Raw genomic sequence first — 13,195 nt, 5'->3', positions numbered from 1 at the left:
AACAACACTTTAGCTTATAGCACGCTTTCAGGTGTTCTTTTTTGGTAAGGACATATCTGAGCAGTTTAGAATATATTAAATTCATGTACTGTATCTTATACTACAATGTCTGGAAGTGTACACCAGTCTCTGTTAGCAGAATGAAGCATAATTCTTAACTTGTGTGTAATACAGTCTGTCACAATAACCAGCTATAGTACTTGCTATTCAGCTTTATTTTTGCTTCTGTATCAGTTTAAATGTATGCTACTTTTACCATGCTACCCTGATCTTTGTTTGGTGGGTCCGTAGAATGCTTTAAAGTTTAAACCATTCTTTATCACACTAAAAATGCACCATGCATCAAAAATCAAACCCCTCTCATTTTATTGAAAACTGATTTTAAAATATATTTGTGCACACTGTTTATATTTGAAGTATAATACATTTCTGCATGTATAGCTGAATATTAGTTTTGCTCAACAAATAATAAAATATGCAGTCTGATGCTTTACTTACATCATTTAAAAATCCGTCCATCCATTTAATAGTGTCAATGCCTCTTACTGTGTTCTCAAATATATCAAGCTGCAAAAGCAAGTGAAAGACAAATCATACAGTGCTTAGAAGTTTGAATGCTGTAGTCCTGTAAGAGTGGACTTTAGACTAAGACTAAGAATTTAATTTGCAAGAAGCATGGAGGAAAAACAACAGCATAAACATGAGTTATAATCTGTGGAGACAATATTATACAATACAATGAATTATACAACATAATCAAAGAAACAATCTTCATTACCTTGAAATGTGCATGAATGTGAGGCAATTATAATATGTTTGTTTAGTTTCGAAATATGTGTGAGCAGCATGACAGAGTACCCGGGAAATACACAAACTACTATCACAGTATCAGTAGCAGACACCAAAGCAGAAATAATAAAACCCAATATTATCATCAACAGCTACTGCAAGGATGTGCAAATTTACAAGAAATGTTAGTACATACTAAGTATCAAATAACCTGGAGGTGAGGTGTTGAATTATATATTAAAGGAAGTTGCACTTACTGGAAGGTGATAAGAGCTTTAAGGAAGTACTTTTGCTGAAAAGTTTAAAAGCAGGCAGCAGCAGTAATGGGAGTTGAGAGAGACACTGGCAATCACCCTGATCCAAATAATATTACTGGGCTGCCTAGCAATCTAGTATAAGATCAGGAATGGCACTAACACTTCAATTTCTTACTGTAGTTCTCATAAAACTAAATTGTCAGAATCATTTCTTGAGATGTGGTTGTATATTCTGAAAAAGAAGACAAACCTGGCTTAGATGACAAGGGGGTGGTGATAAGTAGTAAGAGGAAGTTTGAAATGCAATTCCACTTTAGAAGCTACAACACTTGGATAACAAGCCTACATTGTCTTTTTGTTATTTCTGGAAATGAAGCTGAAAGGTTCAGGTAAACAGTGCCAGATGCCACACATTCAAGCTACAGTTAAGTTGTGAAGAAAGAATTGTCATATACATAACAGCAGTGTAGCCACAGAATGGTATTTGACAAAATGAGACTTATATTTTGAGAACACACAGTATATATTAGGAGATAGTTTCAAGAAAATATAGCAAATCAGGGACAGGGCAATGTATTCCCAGGTTGACTTGAAAGAAGCATTTAATCCTGTAAATTGCCAAATCCTGGCAGTTTAACACAGTGGATTAAAGTTATGAGCTTCTAATGATCTTCATCCTGTATTTCTGGGTTTGATTCCATCAGTCTTCTTTTCATGTGCTAGCTAGTACATGTCAGCTGACTCCATAGGAACTATATGATGATAGTATGGTGAGAGTGAAGGGTTAGACTGATATAATTCTGACCTTTAAATATGACATGAGAAGAGGTAGACCCATGTCATTTTGTCCTTTAAGTACAACATGAGTGAGGACTTAGGCCCATGTAATTCTGACCTTTAAATATGACATGAGTGAGAAATTAAGCACATGTAATTCTGACCATTGCAACAAATGGTGGTAGATATATATGCCTTTAGTTCTAGTAATGACCTCCTACTTAGCACAGTTCATTTTGAATGCAGCCATTCTACTTAACTGAACTACTTTTTTGAATGCATGTCTCTCAATTCATTTCTAAAACTACCACCACGGGTTTTGTGAGAGTGAACCACTGTATGTGTAGTCATGCTTATTTGCAAATTGAAACATGCTCTAACAATGGTAACCACTGCAGGAGAAAGGAAATAGTTAAAAGAAAAAAAGAACCAAAAACAATATATGTATTAGAATGCGATAGAAATATGCAGTCTACCCCAAGGGGATGTAAAAATATTGGGATATAGACTTCATGGGAGAGAAGTACTTGGTTAAATAGGAGGGGGTACAGTCTTGTATAGAAGATGGATTAAAGTAACACAATATGTTCACCATATTGATTACTTCAGCAGCACTCTTAGCAATATGGCTTATATCCTGTGCAGCATATCAGCTCTAGCAGTTTACAAAGCTTCAAACATACCTTCCACACACCCAAACCATTATTTAGCTCAAGCTCGATTGAAAGGGTGCCAAGCCCCTCAGAGCTTTTCTGATGCCACAGAGTGCTCCTTTTGCAGACTTTCGAGGATGATGGCCGCTTATGTTCTTCATTGCTGGGCAGATAAGTTCCGTTTGGGAAAAAAAAACTTCCACATATTATTTTTATAACTAAAACTGGACTTTTTCTGTGTAATTAGTTAATTTATACTGGGTAAAAGGTTTTACAGATTGTCATGTGACTATTAGTAACTTTTGAAAACAGGAGCATTACTTTTTACATTTGTGGAAAAAAAGTTGTTAAAACTAATTTAAAGCTTCTCTTTCCTTGGTAAAAGTTATGTTATTTTGATTTTGGCAGTTGGGGTAAGTGTTTAAAATGCTTTTCAGTGTTTATTTTTCTTTTTGGTGGGGGTGAAAAATGTGACTTTTTTACCGCTTACCTATTTTACCAACTACTGTCGCCAGGCTTTTATGGAATCAGGCATCTTTTTCAGCTTTGCCATGGAACAACTTACAGGTTCCTTGGTTCTTCCTTCTGCCACCCATAAAAAGAAAATTAATAAATAGCCTTTGCCACCACATCAGGCTACTAAAGTGCTTCAGATGCATATGGTGACTCTACTGTGGCCATTTCTGGTTCCTCAGACCATTCATCTTTTTCCTTGGCTCTCCCTGGTGTAGTCTCAAAAGCCGCTGTTCCCGGGGTTAGACAAGTCCCCTGTGGCTATTGAAGTGCCCTTGGTAGGCAAGGGAGAACCACTCTTGTTTTTTTTTTTTCTGGGAGAAAGAGCTCCTCGTTGCATAGCCCGACTGGATTGCTTGTCCCTAGGGAGGTTTTGCTGGCAAATGTGGATTTATTTTTTTAGAAATTCCTGTCAAAAAGAAGCAAAAATTTAAACATGTCTTTTCCTTTCTCAGTTACATTGGACATGAGTTATTTATTGGGCTTAGCTTAGGATTTAATTCAGTCTCTTGAAACTTTCAGTTCAGCTGTTTCTAGCAAGAGAAAATAGGATTCTTCATTTTCTAAAGTGGTCCATGATTCTGAATCACAAATTAATTGTTAAGGGACAACTTCTGCTTTTCCTGCTCAGGTTTCTGATTCAGATTCAGAGGAAAATGTGGCTTCTACTGGTCCCTTTGAAAAATTCTCTTTTTCTAAAACTATTTCCAGAATTAATCAAGTGTTTCAACGGGAGCATAATGACATTCCAGTGCATCTGAAGGAGTGTTATGATTTATTGCAACTGGATTTTCCTGTACCCACACCAATTCCATTTGTTCTTTCAGCATTGGAGGGTGTATTTGTTATAGCTTGAAATTTGCCTGAGAGCCAGCTTGCTGCCCCCAAAAAAGGCAGCTAATACTAATCCTTAAACATACCCAGCAGTTATTTCCCTGGTGAACCCAGCTTCTGTTAAAGATCTGATTAATACCAACCTCTCCCTTTCTGACAAAGATGGGAATGTTTTTGATAGCTTTGTGGAAAAAGTGTATTCTTCTGCAGCACTTTTAGAATTCTCACCTGTCAACTAATATGTTAAATTTTATGCTTGCCTCTTTTGAGAACATGAGAAATATTAAGGCAACTGCTTCCTGTTCAGATGAGAAAACATATTTGTATAACCTAACTGCTTCTGTGTTTGAAATGTGCTTATGATTCTGCTGCTGCCACTGAAACTGTTATGAAAAGGTGTGCTTGGTCGTGTACTCAATACCTGCCTGGCTGCTTGGGGATGTTAAATTTTTCAGATGTTTTAGCCTTCATTCTCCACATTTGTCAATGGATTTAATGCTACCTCTATAACATTTTTCAAAATAGAACAAAATAAGCAAACATAGCAAGCTGCTGGTAAGCAAATGCTTAAAAAACAGTTGCAGGGAGGTTCCAAAATGAAAGGAGGATCCCAGGACAAAGGACAGTCTAATAAGTCTGAATCTCTCTGTCTGCAAGACTCTCTTTCCACTTTCTACCCTGGCACACCTTTAATTGTGTTCCAGAAAGCCTGAACCTCCATATCTCTCTTTGGCAACAGACAGTTTCAGACATGTGGGTTCTGAAAGTAATTCACTGAGTTTACAGATGGCAGTGAAAGATTCTATCTCCTCTTCAAGGGTATTCTCCCTCATTCGCCTGATCAAACACCAATTTCCCTCCTGTCAATGAATGCGTGCAGACTCGGGGGTAATAGAAGTGGTACCTCTTCCTCCTCATCTAGGTGAAGTGTTTTATTCAAGAATGTTCCAGATACCAAAGAAAGAAGATACAAACACCAGTTCTGGATCTTTTCTTCCCACACCAGTTTTTTTTTTTTAATTGTGTAAGTTCAAAATATTATCCCTTCAGAACTTACCTGTCATTCCCCAACTGACTGTTTGGTGACCTTAGATTTAAAAGATGCATATTATCATATTCCGACAGTTCAGGATTTGAGATGTTTTTAAGGTTTTCTGTGTCTGGATCACACTATCAGTTATTTACATCACTCTTTTGTCTATCCACTGCTCCAAGGGTATTTATAAAGTGTTTAGCACAAGGGGTAAGCTACAGCAGACTGCAAGGCATTCACATTTTCCTTATCTAGACAATTTGTTCATCTTTGCAGAGTCTTTTTCAAAGTGTACAGAATCTCTTACTTGGGCAAGAGATCTCCTACAAAGACTGTGTTCCAGGAGAACATACAAAAGTCTAGTTTAACTCCTTCTCACAGGATTGTTTTCTTGGGGTGGATACCTCAGTTCAATGAGCTTTTTGCCACTGGAAAATGTAGATCTGTATCTAGTTCTATTCCTGAGTTTTTCCACTCAGACGTCTATCTCAGCCCTTGAGTTTCTAAGGATTCTGCATCTCATGGCATCTGTGATTCTCATGAATCTTATAACAAGACTCCACATGAGAAAAATTCAGTGGTATCTTTAATAAAATTTGTATGGTCCAACACCAGCAACCCCTGACATTCCAGATTCCAGTTGTGAAATGAGAGATTCTTTGGTGGAGAGACCATTTTTACCAGAATCCAAGTCTCTCAGTTTCCCCTTTCAGCTCCAGCACTGTATGTAACAACATACACCTCATATTTTGCTTGGGGAGCAGTATCTATGGAGATAAAAATGCAGGGTTGTTGAAACAGAACAAATCAGACCAAAACACATAAACATAAATGAGATGTTGGCTCTCATAAATGCTGTCAACACTCTCAACCGCCTATCGTTCCTGGACTGTTAGCATTTACAACAACTTCACAGTGATGGTACCAGATCCTATCATCTTTGCAAATTAGCCATGGTAGTGGGGATATAGCTTATATTCATAATTTCTACTGCCTTGGTGGCATTTTGTGTTATCTGCCAAAGTAACCCATTTTCTAGTCAGCTCTTCAAAGCTCAGACTCCTCTCCCTGTCTCTTCCCGTGACAGCTGATTGGCTGAGCATATCCTGAGAGGGAAGCCTTCAGCTGTGTCAGGAAGTGAGTGCTTAGTCTTTATCTACCATCCAGAAAAGAAAGTCCTCTGACTCTTCACAGTATCCATTGCTGATTTTTCTGGCTTACTGCTCAGATAAGCCCCATTTGGAGACTCCCTTCCTCTCATGTTATTGTATTATACTCTTTCTATTTTTATCTTTATTTAGAATATATTTATTCTAATATTTTATTTCTATCTGTGTTTACATAATTACTGTGGGAATTTCTGATTTTAGCAGTGTTTCTTTGGCTTGCCACTTTGACAAATGCTTTTTTACATTTCTGAGGAAACTTTCAGTGTTCCCTCAGAAATGCAGAGTATGTGTGTATGCTATTAAACACTAGAGACTTTCTTTACTGTTGTTACTCTGCTTTATTTTCATTGTTTGACAGAAAAGTATTACAGAACTTGGACTTTTCACCATTTATACATTATTTACTATATGTTATGACTCTGGTCTGTGTGTTTTTAATATTGGAGCATGATTTTATCAACAATGAAGTTATCTGAATGTACTGTGGAGATTTTGCTGTCTATGACAAGAAAATACAGTTCAAATTACTATTAAACTTTATTTTATGGCAGTGGCAGCTTAACATGGTTAAAGTATATAGAGTTAATTTATAACACTGGCATGACACACTGGTCGCTTTGGTATTTGGATTCTGTATACTGGAAATTCTGTAACTTCTGCCAATTGAAAAAAAATTCTAAACACATTTCAAACTGTTTTTGTGATAATAGCACAGTTTGTCAGAGTTTATTAGTATGTGGGGACATACTTATTACTAGAAACTTTAATTGCATATTGTAATACAGTATCCAGTAGTTTCAGTTTATTATTCTGTCTAGTCTAGCTAGTGTTATCTCCCATGGACTAGATGGCTCCTAACTCTGATACTCCCCATCAAATCCAGTTGCACCTAAAGAAAATACAAAATAAAAATATGCCTCAGCCTGCCGTTAGTAATTCTGTTGAAGCCACTGCTCATCTTGCAGACCACTTACCTTTTGTCCCATCTCCCTTTGATGTAGATTTGCCGGCCACTATGGAACAGGGGTTAGACACATCCTGTAGGGATGTTCCGGTTCCTGGAGCAGGTATGGGAGAACCAAACCCTTTAGGTGCAGGAATAGTCTGGGGTAAGAGACCACTTGCAACACATAGTACTCTGTTCCCTGTCCCCAGATATTGTATCTAATTGTGAAGTTCCCAAGAAAAAGAAATAGAAGCTTCATCATACAGATGATAAATTAGATTAAAGTTGTTAATAGGCTGATATAGTTTCCTTGACTGAGAATGTTCTGCAGACAGCTAATTCTGGTGGTTGTGTTCTCATGTATGGCTCTAGTACTAGTTTCTGTTGTTTCAGAGAGTAATGAGGAATCTGATGAGGACAATGGTCATTTTCTGCTTAACACAGAGTCCAGTCATCCACAAAACGAAGCAGCTTTTCAGGCAAAACAATAAAGCCCTGAGCAGGGCAAGCTTAGAAAATTGTGAAAATAACCACAGACGGCTCAGCACACATCATGTTTTTACCCATGTTTTCCAATAGTTACAGTTGGTGTTTAAGCTTTTTTTTATTTGCATTTTTATTCAAAAAGTTGGGTTTGTAATATGTTATAAACACAAGTGTTACACTCATTTATCAAAGGCATTGAATTTATTTTTCCCTTATTTTTCCTGTTTTTAACATTCTTTTAACTGAGTGATGATATACAATTTGCCTTTGGCTTACAATGCACCTGTAATTTCACGATTCATCCACTAGATGAAGGGTCAAGTTCATTTAAAGTAAATATTCAAGTTGGTAATTTTAACCATTGAGTCCTATTAATGTGTTTCTAATAGTATTATAACTTTATAATTTATTCTTTGTAGTCAAGTGTTTTAAGGATTTTTTATTTAAAATATATTTTTAGTCTTACATATTTATTCATCAAACATTGTAATATTAAATGTGTTTTAATTGTGGCAACACAGAGAGTTACAACAAGAAAAGTTTTTGGTTTTAAACTAAATTAACCTTTTAATTAATTAATCAACCTAATCAATGTAATTAAGTGAATGGTATAAAAGTACTAGTAGTTTGAATAGCCCACATCTGAAGAAGTGATTTTTAAAATGAAAACGTATGGTGGAGCGTTAATGTGCTGTGTTTCTGTGGAATAAAGTGAACTGAAGTGTGCTGAGCCGTCTGTGGGTTTTTTCACAATTTTCTAAGCTTGTCCTGCTCAGGGCTTTATTATTTTGCCTGAAAAGCTGCTTCGTTTTGTGGATTATAAGTTTTATTTGTAAGCTGCTGTGAATTTTGTTTTTTCTTCTTTACAGAGTCCAGTCACTCTTATTATTTGAAAGTAGAACCTGAAGTCCAAACACGTGTTCACTTTTTCTCAAATTATTTCTAGATTTAATTATGTATTTGCTTGGAAGCAATAAGGAAATTCCCTAGAGCTAGGCATGGTATATTACCTTACAGAGGATGAGATGCCCAATTCTGTGGCTATTGCAGCCCCAGCCCTGGAAGATATTTTCAAAAGCTGCCTGTAAGACACCAGTATCTATTCCAGAAGTCCCTAAAAAGGCTCACAGAAAATATAGGGTTTCCTTGGACATAACAGGCCTCTTTTCTCATTTGACTGCTGACCCAGCTGCAGTCTCCCCAGCTGCCTGCTCAGATAAAAAAGTCCTTGGCTTCATGTAATCCAATGCATCCAAATAAGAGGGAAAATGTTTAGCTCTTCAGGGCAAAAGGATGTGTCTATCTAGTAATCTAGCCTTTATAATTTTAAAGTATCAAGGCTGTACGTGAAAATTTATTTTACAGTGTATGAACAGTTTGGATGATTTTTCTGCATTCTTACCTGCAGAGCAAAAGTCTTATATGAATGAAATTGTTTCTGATTTGACTCTGGTTTTGAAACATGTTTTGAGAGGTGTGCTTGAATGTGCCGATACAGTGTACGGAAATTATGATGCTTCTATTTATTAAGACAGTATATACTTGGTTACATAATCAGAACTTGGCTGATGATTTAAAAGCCAACATTCTGAATGCAGTTTTATGATCTGAATAGATATGTGTGTCCCCTATTACACAGATTCTTAAAGAGTGGGTTGCTAGAGGTAAATTAATACAATGAATATCTAGAATGATTCATGTACTCACGTTTTCCCCAAGGCATCTTCCTTCAAGGGGCAGAACAAACAAAAATCCCATCCAAGAAAAAGTTAGGGATCCAAAAGGAAATGGCAGGAGGAAAATTTGTCAAAACCAAACAAGGTTCATTTCTGAAAAAGGATCAGCCCTCTGCAAAGGAATGTCTATGCTGAGTCACAGAGTACCCCTACCCCCCTCCACCATTCCTTCTCTTCCTCCTTCTCCTAGGCTCTCTCTCAGCCCTGTAGCCTGGCTACAAATAGTCTCAGACAAATAATTCAGAGAGGATACACTTGGCAGTGGATAGAAAATCCTCCCCTCTTCAGGAAATTCCTCCACTCCCACCAGACCAGGCACAGCGGCTTCCTCCAGTGCTCATCACATGGTAGAAGCAGGGGCCGTAGAACCAGTGCATAAAATATATATAATGGCAAAGGATTTTACTCCAGAGTCTTTTTAGTACCAAAAAGGAACATTCCTGTAGATGTGTCCTAGATTTGTCCTTTCTAAACACCTTTGTAAAGTTCTGAAATTCAAAATGCTCACATCACAGCTGGTTCTAGCATTGCTTCTGGACCATCTTTATCATCATATTCCTATTGCTTCAAAATTCTGGAAATTTTTGAGACTTGCCATGTATGGCTTACATTATCAGTTTTTCTGCATTACCCTTTGGGCTACCTACTGCACCTCCAGTATTTACAAAGTGTCTGGCCCTAATGGTTGCCTATGGCAGAAGCCTAAGCATCTACAATTACCCTTATTTAGATGACCTACTGATTTGTTAGTTTCTGTATCTGTGCTTGGAGTCCTTAGACAAGGTTGTATCCCTCCTTTACCAGCTGAGCTTCAAAGGTCCTTCCTCAAACTCTCTCAACAAATTGTTTTCTGAAGGTGTTGGATAAATACAGTAAAAAGGATAGACTTCATGCCTGAAGACAAAGTTCTGACTTACTAGGGCACTTTCTTGGATTCCATTCTTCTAAACATGGCCTCAGCTAGAGTTTTCCTCAAAATTCCAGGCCTCAAGACATCAATGGTCTTCATGATACCACTAGCCAGACTATATATGGTACTTGAAAAAATTGTTGCACCCAGCACCTTCATTCCTTGGATTTTCATATACAGGGATTTGTGAAACAGGAACAGCAGTGGCGGATTCAACTGTCTGTGAATCCAGGACTCTCTTTCTTTCTTCAGATTCCAGTCCACTCTTTTCAGTGGGACTCTTCAGATTTTGTGTGGGGAGAAGTGTCCATAGATGTTCAAGTTCAAGGCTTGTGGGGTTATCAAGGCATCCCAAAACACATAAATGTAAAAGAGATGTTGGTAGTGATTCATGCATTAAGAGTTCTTTACCACTTACAGATTCTGGGTCCTCAGCTAGTAGTCACAGAAAACACTATCATGATGTGGTACCTGAACAAGCAAGGGGGTACAAGGCCACATCTTCTTTGCTGTTGGCACTGATTGCCAAGGAGTTGGCTCTACAACATTCTCTCAGTCTTCGGGCATCATACATTCTGTCAGAGTAAAACACAGTGGTAGACAGACTAAGTAAATCCTAGACAGACCCTCATGAGTGGAAACTCCAAGTAGATGTCTTCCAGGATTTTATCCAGATATGGAGAATACCTCAAGTAGATCTGTTCACCTCCTTTCAAAACAAACAACTGAAAACATTTTGTTTAAGACATCCTTGTAGCCATTCTTGGAAGACAGCTTTCTATCATTGCCATGGTCTGGAGTGTTCCTATATGCATTTCCACACTTTCCAATGATTATCAAGGTACTTCTAAAGATGCAGAAAGAATTACTAAAGATTATTGTGGTAACCCCCTTTTGGCCAGGCAAATTTGTTTTTCCCTTTTAATGGAATTGCCCAAAAGCAATTACCAGAAGTTTTATTATGGACTGGATCTGCTCACAGCATAAGGGATTAATGATATACCCTAAATTAGGGCATTTGCAACTCACAGCCTGAATGATTCTCGTTTGATACCTTTGAGGCATTTGTTCCATAAGGATGTGCAGCAAGCATTTAAGGAGGCAAGAACACCCGCAACTAAAAATCTTATGTTTACAAAGGGAAGAGGTTTTCTAGGTGGTGCCTGGTTCCCTATTACGCGATGGAAGACACTGTTCTTCAAACTGGTAATAGTTGAACCGAAAACATCGCAAACACTAAACTGCGAACGGCCACGTACGCACATTTTTTCCTACGGAAAAAATTCAGTTGGCCGTTCTCGCAGTTTGCCCTGCTCTCCAACATTGAGCAATCTTGGCGTTGGTATATTTATTGGGGGGTGTGGTGGGTGAAGCCCCTCACTTGATTAGGATTGGGAAGTGTGTTTCATTTGTTTATGGCTTCGCAAATTTTTTCCCTAGTAAAAAATTTGTGGATGCGTCTGTTCGCGGTTATGTGTTTTCGATGTTTTCGGTTCGACTATTACGAATTCAAAGAACAGTGTCTTCGATTGCATAATATAGACCATGGTGCCTAGCCAATAACATAGGTCCCGGAAGGGGTTTGACACCTCTGGATAAGAAATATTTGTGTGAGCTACTTAGAAATGGTTTGTAATATGCTTCTATCAAAATATACCTTACTATCATCTCAGCATGTATCTTCCACTTTCACTTCTTTTTGTTGTCAAACAGTTTATGAAAGGAGTGTTGCACTTGAGACCCCTTGAAAGCAAATTCCCCCCCCCCTGGGATCTCAACTTTATTCTTGGAAAATTGACCTTACCTCCTTTTAAGCCTGACTCTCAGGTTGCTTTGTGATTCATTACTTGGAAGACTGTTTCACTGCTCTGACATCTGCAAGGTAAGTCTCTGAGCTGGAAGATCTCATAGTGGGCCATTCCTATCTGATTTTTCACAAGGACAGGGTTGTGTTATGCATTCATGCCTAAAGTTGTTCCTCAATTTACCTTGAATCAATCCATCAATCTCCCTAGTATTTTATCCTCATCCAAAAAACAAGTGAGAAATTATTCTACATACCTTGGATGCACACAGACAGTTCAGGTATTACCTTGAAAGAACAAAGTCATTTATTAATGCTGAGCAGCTGTTTGTCTCCTATATAGGGGGCTAAGAAAGGTCAACCTGTCTCTAAGCAAGCTATAGCACAGTTTATTTTCTGTTATGTCTACCATGGTAAATTTCTTCCAGGCAAGGATATGGCTCACTTGACTTGGTAACCAGGCACTTGCAACAGTTGGAACACACTTAAAGATTCCTCACAAGGAGAATCTATGATATGAATACCCTGTCCTATGCTGATCACCTTAAAGCCACATCTCTGTACTCAGTCTCCTACAGGTTACTAAGAGGCAATCTATGCCTGGAATGAAAGGCATCCTCAGACAAAGCTCTGATGGATCTCTTGCACATCCACAAAACAAATTACACCAGGAACGCTTGATCCAAGGATCAGAACTTTGCCTGTGGCATAAATAGAATGTGCTGAAGAGCCTGATATATATATATATATATATATATATATATATATATATATTTTAAAGGATCCCCACACTTTGGAATAGGCACCCCATCCAGAAGAAGCAGAGTTCATCCCTGACACTGTTCAAATGAAACCTTGATCATTGGATGGAAAATCACAACTTTACCCCCAGTCTGATTCCAATGTCTCTGATGGATAGTAAGTAAATAAATCCTAAACTAACATGCTCTCCCCCCCAACATAACCCTTAACTATTTCCTCTCTAACATATCCCACCATGTAGTCATCCAAGGGACTAAGGGATAAAATTGGGTTGGGTTGAAAGGCTAGGCTTATTAAGACTCTGGTAGTCATTAACGTGATATAAATTTATGAACCTAAATAAATAAAACAAATCTAAATAGAGCTCTTTGATTGGGTAATCGGGGTACTACATCATAATAGGGAGGGGATGTGGCCTACTCAGTCTTTAGTAAGGCAAAAAGACACAGTACCACTCAAAAGGAAAGCATACAGAGTGGCTCTTAGCTTGGAGATATCATTCACTGTATACAATAGGAATCAGTGC

At 37.8% G+C, this 13,195-nt stretch overlaps 1 protein-coding gene across 4 annotated transcripts in view; it reads right to left on the bottom strand.

Moving 5' to 3' along the window:
- Nucleotides 1–13,195, bottom strand: part of TRAF3IP2 (TRAF3 interacting protein 2) — a 765,530-nt gene that overhangs the window by 295,107 nt on the left and 457,228 nt on the right. For all 4 annotated transcript variants that reach the window (XM_044062725.1, XM_044062727.1, XM_044062728.1 and 1 more), the window contains one exon: nt 499–567. In XM_044062725.1, the coding sequence (XP_043918660.1) occupies nt 499–567 (69 nt within the window). The remainder of the gene's footprint in view (nt 1–498; nt 568–13,195) is intronic.

Source organism: Protopterus annectens, chromosome 2.part1 (assembly GCF_019279795.1).
Source record: "Protopterus annectens isolate FY-2018-M chromosome 2.part1, PAN1.0, whole genome shotgun sequence".
NCBI lineage: Eukaryota > Metazoa > Chordata > Ceratodontiformes > Protopteridae > Protopterus > Protopterus annectens.
Note: the sequence above shows the minus strand (reverse complement) of the source record. Positions and strands in the feature narration are given on the sequence as shown.